The sequence below is a fragment of the Pipistrellus kuhlii genome, unplaced genomic scaffold (assembly GCF_014108245.1).
Source record: "Pipistrellus kuhlii isolate mPipKuh1 unplaced genomic scaffold, mPipKuh1.p scaffold_m20_p_31, whole genome shotgun sequence".
Lineage (NCBI taxonomy): Eukaryota > Metazoa > Chordata > Mammalia > Chiroptera > Vespertilionidae > Pipistrellus > Pipistrellus kuhlii.
In genome coordinates, this window is record NW_023425531.1 from 757,020 (window position 1) to 774,855 (window position 17,836).

Here is a 17,836-nt window from a genome sequence, read left to right on the forward strand (position 1 = left end):
TCCACGTGAATTCTTATTACTTTTTGAGTAATAAGAATTGTGTCACAGGGGCATCAGGATTTTAGAGATGCTTAGGTGGGACATGGCCAAAGAAAGGTTGGGAACCACTGCTCTAACAGAAGTTATATGCTTGCAAGTAAAGAAAGTGGGTCTACAATACTTCTGCCTGAGTAACCAGACAGGGTGTCAGGCAGGGAGAGTGAAGAGAGAACTAGAATATAGGGTACCTGCTATGGACTGAAATGTGTTTCCCCCAAATTCATATACTGATGCCCTACTCCCCAATGTGGCTGGATTTGGAGATAGGACCTTTATCAAAGAGGTAATGAAAGTTAAATGGGGTCATAGGATGGGGCCCTAGTCCCACATGACTGGTGCCCTTAAAAGGAGAAGGGAGAGACACCAGGGGTGCACACGCACAGGGAAGAGGCCCAGTGAGGGCACAGCAAGAGGACGGCCATCTGCGACCCAGAGCGTGGGGCCTCAGGAGGAACCAGGCTGCCGGCTCCGGGTCCTGGACTCCCAGCCTTCAGAGCTGTAGGAAATTCAAGTTGTGTCTACGCCGCCTGTCTGTGGCGTTTCATTATGAAAGCCTGAGCAAGAGGGTGGGAAGAGGGGAGAGAAATGCACAGGGGACAAAGGCTGGCTGATTTGATGGTTTTTCTAAGAGTGCTTACCCTCTGAAACATAAAAGGAAAAAATGCCTCGGTTCTCTGTGAAGAAAATTTGGTTATAAAAGTAAACTTTACATTTTCTTTCTCACTACCTGCCTCTTTCATGTCCTGCTATCCATCCCCGTTGGTGCATGTCTGAGTCCATGCAGCTACTGTAACTTAAGTGGGCAACATTGCTCTGACATTTTTGAGTGGCAAGCTCAAATTCAAACCAAAACCTTACTGAATAGTTAAGCTTCACCGAACTTTTATGGCCAGACTTACATCAGGTGACACTGACCGTGGATTAGTGTGAAGTGGAAACAGCGGTGTCTTCAGCGTGCTTCCTGGCTCACACACCGATTCGGCCTGGGTGTTTCGGGAGGCCCCGCTGAGGAGAAAGCACGGGGAGGGGTCCTGGACAGGTGGGTGAATTCAGGTGGGTGTCAGTCTGCGAAGGGATGGTGTTTGCAAATACTGCGTGTTGTCGGTCTGGAGCAAACTGATGTTGTATTTGCTTTCCATAACGTGCAGGAAAGCAGTGGCCGCCTGGACGGCACTCGCCCCGAGCCTGCCTCTGTGGGGACTTGAATTGCTGGTGCTGGAGCCTGCCCCCGGGTCCCCGGTTGTAGAGGGCCACCCGAGAAGGCACATGGAATCCTTTAAATTGTCAGCTGAGCCCGAGGCATGGCAGAGTCCGCGTCCCGTATACTCTCCCCCCGCCCCCCACGAAGAGGACAGGGGGGTGTTATTCCGTTTGACTCACCTTTGTCCAGGTGTCAGCAGGGGTGGGTCTAGACATGTAAATCCAGTAATGCTAGGGCCTAGTTAAGAATGCAAATAAGCTCATTTGACCCTATAAATAAACCTTCTGCGTGGCTTGGCTGCTCGCTGCCTCTCCATCAGACAGGTTGGCCCAGCTCGATGAATCTATTTCTGCCTCTTGGTCTCTTTCTTTCTTTAATTTCTTAATCCCCAGCTCCTCCACTCAGAAATCTGACTGCTTCCTTTTCCGTGATGGAGATGGACACGGAAAACAGAGAAACAGCCCCACCCCCCCACCCGATCTGCCGAGACCTGCTGCTGGGCGGTAGCAGAGGCGCTCGGCAATGCTGCTGCTGACAGACGGGCTCTCCAGGGTGTGCTGTGCACACTCCTCAGAGGTGGCATGAGCTGGGAGCCTCCTCGCCACTTGCAGAGTGGGACGCCTGGTGCTTGAGAGACGGAAAGGCAGGCAGTGGAATGCTGCTGGAACTCAGCCTGCGTGATTTTGTTCTGACTGCCTCGTCGAGGAGAGCCTTTCCAGCTGTGATTGTCGGTGCTGCCCTGCTGGAGGGAGGGTAGCAATTGGCTCAGCAAATATAGGGGGAGGGGGTGTATGTTTGCCCAGAACTGAATGCTCTCGCCTTGGTGTGGATTCTGGGGTGAGACAGGAGGGCATGGCCTGAAGCACACATGGGTTTCAGTAAAAACCCCATCCAGGAGCCGTTAGAAAGGGCAGTGTGCCATGGCAGTGACTGCCTGAGCCTCAGCGGCCAGGAGGGCATCAGTGTGTGTTCTGAACAGCTGCCTCTTCCTTCAGTTACAATGGCCCAGCCGGTCGAGTCCATGGGCTTATGGACTATTCCCTGAACTAAGGCTAATGCCACGTCTGTGTGACCACAACAGCATAGCCCGCTGGGCACAGCTCACCATGTATGAACAGAACTGTCAGAAGGAGCGAGGGCCTACATGTCAGGAAGTAAAGGGTTCCCTCTCCCTGTCAGGGAGGCGGGCCCGCCGCATGCCGGTGCAAGCCGTGCAGGACACTCGCCTCTCAGCCACGGTGCCGGGCTCGGACAGGCACGGGGCCGCCATGGGCCGGTGTGCCTCGGTTCTGGGGAAGAGCGTCTCTGCTGGGGCTGCTGGAGGGCCCCCCGGAGGCAGGTGCTGCCGGCCACTGCCTGTCCCCCGGGGACCTGCTGGTGGCGGTGCCAGCCCTGCAGGAGCCCAGGGGCAGCTGTGGCCGAGCATGGCCTGTGCCCTCCTTACCACACCTTCCACCAGCGCCATTCCATGTGCAGCACTCAGCGTACGGCAGCTGGAGTTGTGGTCTCCACCACGACCACCCAAGGAGTCCTGAGCAACGCAGAAGCTCAACTGTCCCCAGCCTTCGGCTGGAAGAAGCAAAGGCTGTGAGGTCTGCGCCCACTTACAGGACAGCCCAGAGGGCGGGTCCATGGGAGGGGACGCAGGCAGCGGTGGCCGGCGGGAGAGGAGGGTCTGGGTCTCCCTGGGCGATGGAAATGTCCCGGGATCACACGGGGGGATGGCTGATGGCTCTGTGACCACGGTTTCTATACGAACAGCCACTGACCTGTGCACTTTGGTTCTGTGGTGTCCACGCTGCACCCCAATGTAAGAAATAGAAAATACCAGGGGCCGTCACCGGCACGCCCCCGCCAGCGAGTGGGGAACTTGCTCCCCTCGCTTTCCTTGCCATGAGGGACAGAGGTACCGAAGCAAAAAACGGCAGGATAGGAAGTCGCTTTATTTCCAGGAGACAGAGCAGTGGGTGCCCGGGGAAGGGGTGCTGCTGCCACCACCTCCCCTCCCCCCTCCCCCAGGCCCCTCAGCCATGAACCCAGGAGGACTCCTGGCTGAGAGGAAGAGGCAGGACGAGCTCAGCAAGGCATGATGGCTCCCTCGTCTGATCTGGAAACCACAGGCGGCGGAGGCGAGGCCTGGGACTGCAGTGCCGGAGGGGGGGCCGCGCCTCGGCTATTTCCCAGAAGCCCAGGAATTGTACACTAACTTGGCCACGACCGCGTCCTCCACGGCCAGTCCTGGAAGGCACAGAAACTGGGGTCACTTTTGTCAGAACAGCTGGTCTGGAGCAGTCCGTGGTGCTAAGGGCGTCGGGCTGGAAGACCGCCAGGAGGCGGGCTGAGGGTCCGTGGGGCAGGCCTGGCGGGAACACGGTGCTCCGCGGGGAAAGCCGCCAAACAGCGTGCATGCCCCAGGCTCAGCTCGGGCCGGCCGTGCTGAGTGGGCAGCAGTGCGGACACGAGGACACGGGGAGCGGCCGTGCACCAGCCAGACTTCCTTGCAGACACGGAGTCGGAACTTCACGCAGTACTCAGTCCCGCAATCCCCCCGCAGCCCGAACACTGGAAAACGGAAACACCATCCGGGCTTTCAGACAAAGATGGGCGGTTTGGCCAGGCGGGCCCAGGCTGCAGAGCGCCGCTCCTCAGCACCCCCTCGGCTGCTCTGCACACTGGCCTTCGCCTCCAACGGCAGGGTGGTCTGCAGTGACCGGTAGCCCGTACAGAGCCTGGCACATCGCGGTGCGTAAGACCACCTGCCGAGTCCTGCCACGTGTGCCCGCGGAGAGCTGGCCGCGCAGACGCCAGCCCTGTGGGCCCCAGCAGTGGGAGAGCGGGCTCGCCTGGGTCTCCGCCATTCCCCCAGGCTCCCCTCCTCTCCTAACATGTCCTCTTTCCCCCACCGCCCACTCCGCAGCGGCTTCGGGAGGGACTGCTGGTGCGTGCTCTGTGCCAGCCACCCACACGCCCTTCACACTCGCCGGGCGCCAGGGGGGAGCCCTGTGTGGAGAGGGGAGGCCGGGCCCAGAGGCCCCGCCCGGGGCCGTGTCACTAAGACGCCTCAATAATGGCAGAGCCAGCCCTGGCCACCCGATGTCACCCCCCCCCCCTGCAGCCAGGTGACGAGGGGCCGGTTACCCAGAGACTTGAACACGGTGGTCTCCGTGCAGAGCGCCGGCTTCACGCCCGCCACCACCTCACCCAGCTCAGCGAAGATCTGCGCCTGCGGGGCGAGCAGGAGGAGGTGTGAGCCCGGGGGGTGTGAGCCCGGGGGGGTGTGAGCAGGAGGGGGGTGTGAGCCCGGGGGGGTGTGAGCAGGAGGGGGTGTGAGCCCGGGGGGTGTGAGCCCAGGGGGGTGTGAGCAGGAGGGGGTGTGAGCAGGAGGGGGTGTGAGCAGGAGGGGGGTGTGAGCAGGAGGGGGGTGTGAGCCCAGGGGGGTGTGAGCAGGAGGGGGGTGTGAGCAGGAGGGGGTGTGAGCAGGAGGGGGGTGTGAGCCCAGGGGGGTGTGAGCAGGAGGGGGTGTGAGCAGGAGGGGGGTGTGAGCCCAGGGGGGTGTGAGCAGGAGGGGGTGTGAGCAGGAGAGGGGTGTGAGCAGGAGGGGGGTGTGAGCCCTGGGAGGGGTGTGAGCAGGAGGGGGGTGTGAGCAGGAGGGGGGTGTGAGCCCGGGGGGGTGTGAGCCCGGGGGGGTGTGAGCACGGGAGGGTTTGGGCACAGGGGGGTGGGCCCAGGGGGGTGAGAACGGGGGGTAGGCACAGGAGGGTGTGCACAGGGGGCTGGGCACAGGGGTGTGGGCCCAGGGGGGTTGGGCCCAGGGGGATGGGCACAGGGGGGTGGGCACAGGGGGGTGTGCACAGGGGGCTGGGCACAGGGGGGTGGGCACAGGGGGGTGGGCACAGGGGGGTGAGCCCAGGGGGCTGGGCACAGGGGGGTGGGCACAGGGGGCTGGGCACAGGAGGGTGTGCACAGGGGGGTGGGCACAGGGGGGTGAGAACGGGGGTGGGCACAGGGTGTGAGAACAGGGGGGTAGGCACAGGAGAGTGTGCACAGGGGGCTGGGCACAGGGGCATGGGCACAGGGGGGTGGGCACAGGGGGGTGAGCCCAGGGGGCTGGGCACAGGGGGGTGAGAACAGGGGGCTGGGCACAGGGTGTGAGAACAGGGGGGTAGGCACAGGGGGGTGTGCACAGGGGGGTGTGCACAGGGGGGTGGGCACAGGGGGGTGAGCCCAGGGGGTGAGAACAGAGGGGTGGGCACAGGGTGGTGGGCACAGGGGGGTGAGCACGGCAGGTGAGCAAAGGGGGTGGGAACAGGGAGGTGGGCACAGCGGGGTGAGCATAGGGCCCTGTGAACAGTGTGGCCAGGAGGACCCTCCCCCTCGACGGCTCGGCCCTCTGCCCGGGGCCCGTGACGCCCATGGCGGGGGCCTGGGACACTGGTCAGTGGGATGGCATTTCTGCTCTGACTCCCAAAGAGCGGGCAGGCTGAGGCTTATGTGGTTGGCAACCTTGGAGGTTTCTGGCTCAGCAGTCCATCCCCAGGCCCCTGTGCGGCCACAGCCTTTCTCCCGGGCCACCAGGGAATGGCCCTGTCACTCCAAAGGGAGTGAGGGGTTCAGGCTGTCCCCCCACACCGAGGTGGGTGGATGGGGCCTGGATCAGGCCAGCTGGGGGAGGGGAGCAGGCCAGCGGGGGGGAGGGAGGCAGGCCAGCGGGGGGGGGGGCGGGAGAGGGGCTCACTCCGGACAGCAGCACGTCCCCGGACTCCTTGAGGGCCGCCTCCCGGGAGTCCACGTACAGCACGGCCTGCGCCAGCAGCTGGTCGTCCAGCTCCCTCCAGTCCGGCCTGCTGGCCCCCACAGCTGAGAGACAGCAAAGCCGCCTGAGCCGGCAGCCCTCCCATCAGCAGGACTGCCTGAACACCTGGGACAGAGCAGGCCTGCTGCGCGGCCCTGCCCTGCCCTCCCCTGCTCCCTGAGGAGTGTGAGGCACGGGCGCCGTCCTCGGGGTCCGCTGTGTCCGGCCTCCGTTACAAGATACCCCGCGGAGGCTGAGGCTCGGCGCTCGCCGGGCACGTGCCTCCGTGTCCGCCCACGGCCCAGACAGTGAGGCTCCTCACCCAGCCTGGGGGCTTCCTCAGCCCTGCTGCCCGTCTGGCCTTTGCCACCCTGCCCACACCTCCAGCCACTAGTCTCCGTCTGTGAGGAGCCTGCTGCCAGGGTCTGGGAGAAGCAGACAGTGAGCACGCCCTCTGCAGCCAACCAAGCCTGCCCTAGGCCTGCCCGGCACCCTGCCGCCCAGTGTAACCTCGGAGCGAGGCGGCCAGGGGCCTGGGACGTGGAGACCCTGCGTGCAGCAGCAGCGCCCGCCGAGGCCCAGCCACCAGGGAGCTCGGCGAGAACACAGGCCCCCCTGGCTGTTCCACTTCCTTCTAAGCAGAGCGGGACCTCTGTTCTCAGGGACTATTTCTCAATTTTTTAGAACATTCAACGGCCCAAGCAAAGCACCTCTGCTAAGACAGCGTCACTGCCGCCACTCTCCCTGCTTCCCCCCCCTCCCGTTCTCCCTCGCCCTAATGTCAGAGTCAAACACGCGCTTCCTGACATGGCCTGTGAGGTCCTACACAAAGGCCTAAGGAAGCTCGGACAGGAGCCACAGGTGGCGGGACCCCGGCCTCTCAGGCCGCTTCTCACAGCTCTGCTCCTGTTCTGAGCGGGCTCAGCCCTCACAGGCCATGAGGCGGGGCAGACGGAGTGGGCCAGGCAGCAGAGCGGCGCTCAGGGGGCTCTGGCCCTGCTTCAGAGGGGCTGGCCTGGGGGGGGGCAGACCCTGGTTGGTGGGGTGAGAGTGAAAAGGAAATGGGAGAGGGGGAGCTTGCAGCCTAGCTCAGTACCTGATTGACGCTGCAGTCTGACCCCCCCCTCTGACCTGGCGGGGCTGGGGGCCCTGGGGGAGCTATAGAGGCCGGAGCCTCCTCAGGAGCTCAGGTCCACACTCAGGCCAGGCTTTGGAACCAGAACTGCCCTGGACCAGCAGCTCTGCGAGGTAAAGGTCAACGTTCCTCCCTCTGAGCCGGCTGGTCGCTCTCTGTGCATTCTGCCATGAAGGGCAGGAGCAGGGGGGTGGGGAGGCGGAGGCTGAGCCTGGCCCTCAGCCAAGCTGGGAGCCCGTGCCATCTGCTGGCTGCACCTGCCTGCACCCTCCCTGTGGGCCTCCCTGGCTGCACCACGGCTGTCGGCGGAGAGTGTCAGACATCCCGGCTCAGAGGCAGCTGGCCTTCCGGGGGGAGTCCAGTGTGAGAGGCTCTCAATGACTGGCTTGGAAGGTGGAGCGTCATGTGGCAGGGAAGGTGGTTTGCTTCCGGGAGCTGAGAAGGTCCCAAGAAGCAGACACCAGCTCCCCACAACGGAAGGAACCGCCCGCCTGCCTGGCAGAGGCCGCCCGCCCGTGTCCCGAGGCTGCAGCCTGGACAATGCCGGATTCCAGCGTGGGCAGAAGAGGGCCCGGTGGCCACACTTGGAGACCGAGTTCACAAGCACGCGCTGTTTTAAGCCGGAAAAACATCAAGTCTGCCTTGCTGAAGCTCGTGTTCATTTCACCAAGAAGTGGTTTCTCTTGTTTCCCAAATCCTTTCAGGAATGTTCCACTGCCCACAAAGCCAGGCTCTGTCCACCTGCCTACCACCGCCTGCTTTCCTGGGCCCACACCCTCACACCGGACCGACCGGCTCAGGCCTTCAGTTTGCTCTGCCCCTTCCTCACACCTGCGCGCTTGCTTTCCTTCACAGAGCTGTCTGCAGCATGACTACCTATTCACTGACTGTCCACTCTTCTGTTGTCTCTGTCCCCTCAGGAGAGCGCGGGGCCTCGGTGTGGTTCAGGGACAGCAGCCTCTGTGGCAGGCAGGGCACAGGGCGGGCTCCCAATGGCTCTGGCAGGTGAGTGTGAATCATGATGCTCGGCTCCTGCAGGCTCACCTGCCAGTGTGCACAGAGAGCTCAGGTCTGAGCTCACGCCTTGTGCATTTCACTAAGACGAGCACCGAGGGCCTGTTTAAATGCACCAGAACCCAGGCTTCTTCCTGACAACCAGAGTAGTAGTGAAGAGTCTCAGCTCGAATCCCAACTCGCCGCGAAGGACCTCCGACTTGGAGCACGTTAGCAATAGGCTTAATTTCTCTGTGCCTTAGTTTACCCACCTGTAAAAAGGGGATGTAATAATAATAGCTCCTGCTTCCTGAGGTGTTGAAAGGATTGAATGACAGCAGCACCATAAAGAGTTTAGAACAGCTCTTACCCCAGGGCCCTATGTTCAGAGACCACAGGAACTCCTATGCTTAATATTTATTTTAGTTAGTTATTCTTTTTTAGAGAGGTAGAGTGAGAGGGATAGAGAGAAACATTGATGAGAGAGAAACATCATAGATCAGCTGCCTTCTGCATACCCCCTACTTGGGATCAAGCCCACAACCTGGGTATGTGCCCTGACAGGGAATCGAACCAGTGACCTCCTGGTTCACAGGCTGACACCCACACTGAGCCACACCAGCCGGCCAGGCACTCTTATATTTAGAGTTGCACCTATCCAATCACATACGGGAGAGTATTCACATTTCACATTAATGTCTTCTGTGTTATAATTACTTCTTTTGTAGTTCTAAATGTTAAAGATAAATGAGCCATTTGGCTTTGTCATTTAAACTTCATTACATGAAAAAACTGAGCTGTGACTGGCCAATTGCCATACTGTCACGTTATGTAGAAATTCTACTAGTTTCCGGTTAGCAGATTTTGTTTGGTGTTTTGGGGTGAATACTGTCTTAGGGCCACACATCCCCGAGGGCTCGGAGGCGTCGCCTGTGGCAGAGCAGTCCTGCAGCTGTGGCCCCGGGCCGCCTCAGGCCGGCCCCGCCCCAGCCACCAGGACACCACACCGCTTACCATTGACGTGAGCCCCCGGCTTCACCCATTCGCCAAGCAGAATGGGCTCTGTTGCCATGGTGACTGTGATGATCACATCGGCACCGGTCACAGCCTCCTGGACGGATGAGCAGACCCGCACCTCTCCCGCCACGGTATCTGCAAACTTCTGGGCATTCTCCTTAGTGCGGTTCCAGATTCTCACCTTGTGGGGGCAGCAAAAGGGACACGGGTGCCATGATTGCCCGTCAGCCAGCCCAGACACCCAAGGAAAGGGGAACCCCTTGGGTCAGGCTGTGCTTATGTAAATCACCCCCGGAAGAAAGGCATTCATCAGGGAGGCAGCATTAACCTGGGCAGACACCCGGGCAGATGTTTAAGAATGACCGTCCTCCAGCCCTTCCTTCTTACAGAAGGGGAGTTGCTCTTTGTTTCTTTTCACTTGTTTTCTAGAGGCCCATCAGTGCACCAGCGGGCTCCCTCAGCCTGGCCTTGCCCTCTCACAACCTGGGACCCCTGCCTTGGGGGATCGGGCAGAAACTGGCAGTCCGACATCCCCCGCGGGACTTAGTGCGCAGAGCAGCCAGAGGCCGGGGAGCTGCCTTGGCGGCGGGAGAGGCTCACGCCTGCCACAAGCCGGGGTCTGGTGTCCATCAGTCAGGGTAGCAGCACTCCTGCTGTGGAGCTCACTGACCACAGGGGCAGCCCCTGCACTGAGCATCTGCGCCCTGGTGGTCAATGCGCATCATAGTGACCGGTCAGCGTAATTTAGGCATATATATATATATGTGTGTATGTATATATATATATATATATATATATATATATATATAGAGAGAGAGAGAGAGAGAGAGAGAGAGAGAGAGAGAGAGAGAGAGGGAGGGAGGGAGGGAGGGAGGGAGGGAGGGAGGGGGGAGATCTTTTTGTTGAGAGTATTACAGATGTCCCCTGTTTTAGGAGAGATGTTCTTCACGTCTACGTAGGACATTCAGCATCGTTAATGTGATAGCTACCACACAGCCCAATGATTAGCAGAGCAAGTTCTGGACCTAGTTAGGCGAAGACTCAACCCTGCTCCTCACGTACTTCCTGGAGCTACTCAGCCTCAGTCAGCCTCAGTTTCCATGTCTATAAAATGGGGTGATGAAGGAGTCGTGGCAGGTGCGGGCTGTCCGTGGCATGGCTTTGGGGGAATAACTTGATCTCTGAAGGGCCTGAGGGAGCTCAAGAGCAGAGGTCTGAGGATGGAGGTGTGGCCGATGGAAAGGGCCGGAGCAGTAGCTACAGTTAAATCCTGGTGGTGGGACTGGATAGCTTGCCTAGCAGACAGCCATGTCAGAGCGGGACTGGCAGCCTTCAGCTGAAAATGAGGCCTATGCAGTCTCTCATAAGGAAACGTAACGTAGAAACCTGTCTGCGTACCTTTATCAGCCAAGGTTCTGTGCACCCAAATGCAAACCCAATACAGCACGCCCGGTCATGAGAGAATGGCTAACCACACCGCCCCTCTGATAGAAAGCTATGCAAAAATTATGCAAAAAGGAAGGAATCTATGCAAGCAGTGATGTTAGAACATTCAATAGAAAGGCGGGATATGTAACTATATCTACCTAATAAGATTAAAACTTATAAAGTGCAGGTGAAGGAGGACTGGAAACTGTGAACTGTTGCTGTTTTTTAAAATAGACTTTTCTGTCGTCTTCTTCCTGATAGTCCACATTTCCCAATTATCCTAAAAACATCACACTTTAAGTCTGCCCCGGCCCTCACACACGTGTGCAAAAACCCAAATGGTCCTGGGAGGAAGGTGAGCCACAGCTGGGGAGAGGTGGGCCCACATCTGGGCTGTAGAAGGAGTGCTGTCAGCTCCTGTTCTCTAGGCCTCACTCCCAGTTCCTGAATCTATAACCCCGAAGACTTAGACTCCCAGGTCTCCCATGAGACGTGTGTGTGTGTATGTGTGTGTGTGTGTGTGTGAGTGTATGTGTGACTGTGTGGTGTGAGTGTGAGTGTATGTGAGTGTGTGTGAGTGTGTGTGTGACTGTGTGTGTGAGTGTATGTGAGTGTGTGTGTGAGTGTGTCTGTGTGTGAGTGTATGAGTGTGTGTGAGTGTGTGTGTGTGTGAGTATGTGTGTGACTGTGTGTGTGAGTGTGAGTGTATGTGAGTGTGTGTGAGTGTGTGTGTGACTGTGTGTGTGTGAGTGTGAGTGTATGTGAGTGTGTGTGAGTGTGTGTGTGTCTGTGTGTGTGTGTATGAGTGTGTGTGTGTATGTGTGTGAGTGTGTGTGAATGTGTGTGAGTGTGTGAGTGTGTGTGAGTGTGTGAGAGTGTCTGTGTGTCTGTAAGTGTGTGTGTGTGTTTGTGTGTGTGTGAGTGTGTGTATGTGTGTGTGAGTGTGTCTGTGTATATAAGTGTGTGTGTGTGTGTGAGTGTGTATGTGTGTGTGTGTATATGTATGTGTGTGTGAATGTGTGTGTGAGTGTGTGTGTGAGTGTGTGTGTATCGGGTGGGGGGCGGGGGCATACAAAAGGACAGGTGAAGGGCTTAGACCACAGATATCATAGAGCCCTTTAGACTAACTGCTAGGCTGGCCCCACCCTCAGACAAACCCTGTGAGCTGAGACACTCAAGAGGTGCCAGGCCTCCCTGCCTCTGTCTGTCCCGGGGATTCTGGGAAGTCATTAAAGGATGGTCATGATGGGACCCTCCCTCACTGTCCAGCACGCCCTGCTGCAGTGAGGAGCAGACCCCGGCCAGGTCCCCTGTGCCCAGCCCCCGGGACTCACCTCCTTGTAGGAGAACTGCTCCGTGAAGACCTCGTAGTGGCTGTAGGCCTGGACCCCGGCCCCCAGGATACACAGCACCTCACTGCTGGGCAGCTTCAGAAACTATGGGAGAGAAACGAGAAGAAAAGGCTCACGAGTGAAGAACACGGGCAGCTTGAGCCAGTGGCTCCGCCCCTTTTTGCTCCCGCAAGCTCCCGCTGGCAGCACCCAGCCACCCCCGGGAACCACCATTCAACGCTCTGTTCTCATCGGCATTTTTATATTAAGCCCTAGAGAGCTAACACATGGCACAGTGAATATAAACAACAACATGGTGTTATAATCAGCAAACTTGCTTAAAGACTAGAACTTAATCACTGTAACCACTGAAAAGAAAAGATCTACATATATAAAAGCCCAGTGACCAGAGCAGAGCGACTAGAACGACTGGAACAGCCGGTCACTGTGATGAGCACTGGTGCAGTCAGCCAGCCTGATCGGGCCCTAACTTCCACCCCAACCCCCCATGGCCCCTCCCTCCAGCTGGCACTACCCTGCCCCTGACTGGACCCCCTCCCCCTCCCGATCAGGGGCAGGGCTGGCAGCGAACCTCCCAACCGACCTCTCCTCCCAGCTGCCCTGGCCCCCATCGCCCCCACCCCCCATCTCCTACCCTAACTGAGGACAAGGACAGCCAGCCAACCTCCATGTCCCCTTCCACGCCCACCCCCCAGCCTGGCCCTGATGGCCCCCATTGGGGCAGGCCAGCCAGACCCCACCCATGCACAAATTCATGCACCAGGCCTCTAGTAACGATATAACACAATAGAGATGCTATCTATCGCTCAGGAGCTGGGTAATGTTCCTCCATGAAATGAACTGTTTTCTGTTCTCAGTTAATAGCAACCTCTTTCTGGGAGTCCACCCAGGCTTCAGAAATGGTTCGTGTACTGTAAACGTGACCCCCATCCTCTGAAACTAACTGTCCAACTTTGATCGGCTGTGGCTGGGAACCTAACAACGTCACTGGAGATAAAATGTAAAAAGAGCTAGCTGACCTTGAGGGCTCTGAATGGTCAGAGCTATTAACTCATTGTCTAGTTGAGATAGTGGTGCTGGAGGCAACTTTAATTTGTTAATCATATGTAAATGTAAATTCTTCTTGATTTTCTGTTGCTGGAACTTCCCACCTAAGAGATGTCTTTGTTTCAGAATCTCCAATAAAAGGAACGGTAAAAGGCCAGAGAGCAGTTAGTCTTCCCACTAGAGGTGGACTTCCCGCCTGGCCCCCATTTTCCCAAATTAACTTTTCCAGTCTCTCTCTTCATTTTAGTGTGCGGCCTTCTCCAGACACCGGACCCTGAGTGGGTCCTGAACCACGCGGGTCATGTTAAGGGATCCCACAGGCTGTTACCTTAAAGGTGATGCCATAACTGATAACATTTTGTAAACAGCATAACACTCATAAGACTTATTAAATCATAGCAGGATTTCCCACACCCTGTCTTTTCCTGTAAACATGTGGATAATTAAAAACACGTGTGTGAATCACTGCATTTCTCCCTCACAGAGCTGGCAAGCCTGTGCTCCATCTGCATTTGCCAAGGTCTCTCAACCTGGCCCTCCCACCTCCCCAGCCCCTCACGTCATGGGCGTCTGACCTCCAACCACTCCAGCTTCCCAGGCCCCTGTGCCTCTGACCCCCCAGGGCGGTTCCGCTCTCTTCCTGCCCCTTCCTTGCGAGGAATTCCTTTGCTCCTTCCAATCTCAGCCCAGAGACCCTCCCACAGGGAAAGCCCCCGAGCCCACGCCATCTTCCGCCCTCACAGCTCTCCCCCCTCCGCTCGGTGTCCGCAGGGCTGTGGCTCTGTGCATTAATGTCTGTCTCCCTGAGTGGACTGGAGCTCCGTGTCCACTTTTCCTTAACCACCGGGGCCGGGCGGAGCACAGGCCGGGCCCGGGGGCACGCTGACATCTGTTGAGCAAACACACACCAAGCCGAAGCCTTGCCGGTGCCACCTTGGGAACAACGCTAAAGCGTCTGGCGGCCTGAGCGCGCCAATGCGTCCCCCCCGAAGCGCTCAGTGAGGGCGGAGGGGAGGGAAGCGGGCTCTCACAGAGCATCGGCAGCATGACCCTGCGCTCCTCAGAGTGACCTGCCTGCCCGGGAAGAGCCAGGAGGCTTGGGCGCAGGGTTGCACCTGGCCCGGGAGGGGGCCAAGAGCCCTTTGGCTCCCAAGCCCAGCTCCCGTCAGCAGGAACCGGAGGCTTTTTGGAAGCGAGGTTCTCGGGCCGCCCTCAGCGAGGCGACCAGGACTCAGGGGACACGGCCCCGGCACAGCTTGGGCTGGACACCACTGACCGGGGCAAGACCCGGCAGCCTGGCAGGCCTACTGTGACGTGTGTGAGGGCCGTCTCCACCCTGTGACCTCTGCGAGGCCGGCGATGCTGGCTCTGCCCTCCTCACTGACCCCCGAGCGAAGGTGAGACAACGGGGGTGGCTTTGGAAAGAACCTGGGCAGTGGTCACTCTGCTCCGAAGTCAGCGGCAGGCATCGCCAGGGAGCCCAGGTGTCATTTCGGTTTGAATTGGGTCCGGATAGGATTTCTGGAAACCAGCTTAGCAAGGTGTGTACTCAGGTTCCTTCCTGTATGTACAGTGGCCAGTCAGTCCTCGCCTCTTCCCTCCGTCTCCACACGCCCAACCTGCATGCCCGGCCTCTGCCGGCCTGGCCGCTGCCAGATCCGTTTCCGTCACACTCGGGCTCCGAACCCGGTTCCCAGGCCTTTTCCCCTCCACGTGCCAGGCCCCACAGCCCCGTCCAGGCTGGCACCTCCCTCCAAACAGGCTGCTTTGGCTGTGGGGGCCCTGCAGCTGCGGGAACAGCGCCCACAGGGCCCAGGGCCCTCCTTTTCCTGTCCCTCACCGGGAACTCCCTTCTTTAAATCTCAGCTCAGGCCCCCAATACAGGAAAGCCTTCCCAATCCCCCCCCCCCCCCCCCCCCCCCCCCCCCCAGCTCCCTGCTTCTGCTTCCTTCAGTCTTCACCCCCATGGCGCCTCCTCGGTGAAGTCTTTTCTGGATAATTTAAACTGTCTGTAACCCTTCCCTGTAATGTTGGTTCTGCTTTAGTTTCAAATACTAATGCACTTTTTGTTGCCGGTGGCAGTGCTGTCTTTAAAGCAAATCCGGGCGTGTTGTTAAACTCAGAAGAGGCTCTTGTTTGCTCATTATCTCAACGCTCTCACTGTCTGTGTGCTCTGTGCTGCCACCACCTGCACAGGCACTTGCTCTCTGCTCCCTGGCAGCACTCTCTGCCCTCTGGGCAGCCTCAGGTTTGCCAGAGTTGGTGGTGCAGGGGCAAACGCAGTCTGGGGGGTTAAAGGGGTCAAGTTTTAAATTCTTTCTCTGCCACCTAGCAGCTCTGTGATCCTGAACAGCTCACACATCCTCTGTGAGCCACCTTCCTCACCTGGAGATGCCTCATCTGCTGGCAGGACTGAGGGGAGCATCTGGGACAGTGCAGTGGGCACCGGGGTCTGGCAGGCTCAGTGAGTGGTAGCTAATAACGTGTGGATCGCTGAGCTCACTGACACTCATGTCTGGCGTGCAGAGTCCCAGCTACGTTTGTGAGAAGACCAAGGTAAGACCCCACTTCTCCCGTAGACACATGAGCCTGAAGCACCACCCCCACGCTGCCTGGCCCAGCTCACCTTGGTGGCGATGGCGGACACAGCTGCCGTTCTCTTCGCGGTGATGACGTTTCCGTCCATGACCTTGGGAGGAAGGACAGCGAGCAAGCACGGAGCACCCGCCCACACGTACACCCTAAACCACAGCCCAAGCGGTGCCATCATGCCCACAGTGAAGGCTGTTACCCCTGGACCCGACTCTCCCACTTCTGAGAAATGCGACTTCGAAAGACACCTCACTCCTAGCTCCGCTCCTCTGCCCGCATCCCTCCCTCCTCACAGGCAGCTCCAGGGTCTTGTTTTACAGACAAGAAAGGAACCGCTACTGAGCCGGCCAGGACGGGTCTAGGCTTTGACCTGTGAGCTGGAAAGTCTAGACAGGTCCCGCTTCCCCAGAAACTACGGGGGAGGCAGCGTGGGATCAGCCCCATGGGACGGGCCAGATTCTCTTCGCAGGGGAGCAGGGAGCAGTTAGGTTCCTGTGAAGGTGGAGGTTCGGGGGAAGCTAAGGACCCAGGGCAGGTTTGGATGGACCATGGAGCGTCTGCTGAGGCCTGTGCTGCCTGCCTGGCATCACAGCGCCTGTGGACAGGGCATAGCCTGCGGGCCCGGGGCTGGGTGAGAGGCCCGCTCCACAGCAGGCATCGCTGGGTTTCTCAGTAACCGGCTGTGAGGCCTCAGACAGTGATCCCGACCTCAGTGGGACCTGGGGGGAGGGGGTTGGTATAACCAGAACCCCCGGAGGAAGGCGGCAGGATGCCTGCACGGACAGTCAGTGCTCAGTAGGTGGTTCCAAAGGCGATGAGGGACAGGCCCTGGACTTGCTCTGAGTGCCTCTGGAGGCCCTTATTGCCCCCTCTGCCAGGGAGGCTGGGCCTGGTGTCCAATGACTCAGGTTCCTCCTCTGCAAAACGGGGCCTTCACAGAAGGGTTCGAGTCACCAGTGGTGCAGGCGGGCTGTGTGGACTGGCGCCTGCACTTAGGGCACTCAGAGGGCCACCTCGGCCGGTGCCCCATGGGAAGCTGACAGTGGGCGGGTGTGCCTCACAAAGGCTCCAGGGGCACAGGACACCCTCCCCCCCACAGCCTCAGGCACACGACACCCCTCCCCCGCACAGCCTCAGGCACAGGACACCCTCCCCCCCACAGCCTCAGGCACACGACACCCCTCCCCCACAGCCTCAGGCACAGGACACCCCTCCCCCCCACAGCCTCAGGCACAGGACACCCCTCCCCCACAGCCTCAGGCACAGGACACCCTCCAGGGCACAGGGCGCAGGCACAGGACACGGACACGGGTACGGGCACAGGCACGGGCACGGGCACAGGCACAGGGCATGGGCACAGGACACGGGCACAGGACACGGGCACAGGGCACGGGCACAGGACACGGGCACAGGACACGGACACGGGTACGGGCACGGGCACAGGACACGGGCACGGGCACGGGCACAGGACACGGGCACAGGACACGGGCACGGGCACAGGCACGGGCACAGGACACGGGTACGGGCACAGGCACAGGCACGGGCACAGGGCACGGGCACAGGCACAGGACACGGGCACAGGACACGGACACGGGCACGGGCACAGGACACAGGGTACGGGCACAGGCACAGGCACGGGCACGGGCACAGGCACAGGGCACGGGCACAGGACACGGACAGGGTACGGGCACGGGCACAGGACACGGGCACGGGCACGGGGAGTCGCTCACCGCCAGGAGGGCTCCGGAGCGCGGCTCCAGCAGCAGCACGGTGGCCTGGTGCGAGGGCGCAGCGGGGGCAGCGCGGGGGCGCTCGTAGAAGGTGACCAGCTTTGTGGCCAGGGCGTCCTCCGCGGCGCTGTAGGCCGGCATGACCCCCAGGAACCTGCGGGGAAAGGCTTCAGGCCCCTGTGCCCCCCTCTGCCCTGCCCCCTCCTCCCCCCTCAGCCACGCTCACCCCCGGTGCGGCGCCACGGGCACCACGGAGCGCAAGGGCTGCGCCACACCACCCGCGGGGCCGCGGGAGAAGGCGGCCAGGGCGGCCTCCAGCGCCGCAAGGAGGCGGCCGCCGCCGCGGAGGTGGCGCTGGACCTCGGCCGCGCTCAGCAGCACGGGCGCCGCGCTCATTCCGCTCACCCCGCAGCCACCCGACTGCCCGACCGCCCGACCGCTGACCCCGTCCGCCCGCCCCTGCCCGGGTTCGCCCCGCGGCCCCAGGCGCTCCGGGCGGTCACTCCCCGG

General features: G+C 60.0%; 1 protein-coding gene across 1 annotated transcript; it reads right to left on the reverse strand.

Moving 5' to 3' along the window:
• Window positions 1-3,172: 3,172 nt before the first annotated feature.
• Window positions 3,173-17,779, reverse strand: CRYM (crystallin mu). The gene is made up of 8 exons (XM_036460227.2): window positions 17,553-17,779; window positions 17,327-17,480; window positions 15,631-15,693; window positions 11,940-12,041; window positions 9,175-9,358; window positions 5,976-6,097; window positions 4,379-4,463; window positions 3,173-3,478 (listed from the first exon to the last, which is right to left on the reverse strand). The coding sequence occupies exons 1-8, from the start codon at window positions 17,720-17,722 to the stop codon at window positions 3,414-3,416; spliced, it is 945 nt and encodes a 314-aa protein (XP_036316120.1). The 5' UTR covers window positions 17,723-17,779; the 3' UTR covers window positions 3,173-3,413.
• Between the last annotated feature and the right edge of the window lie 57 nt (window positions 17,780-17,836).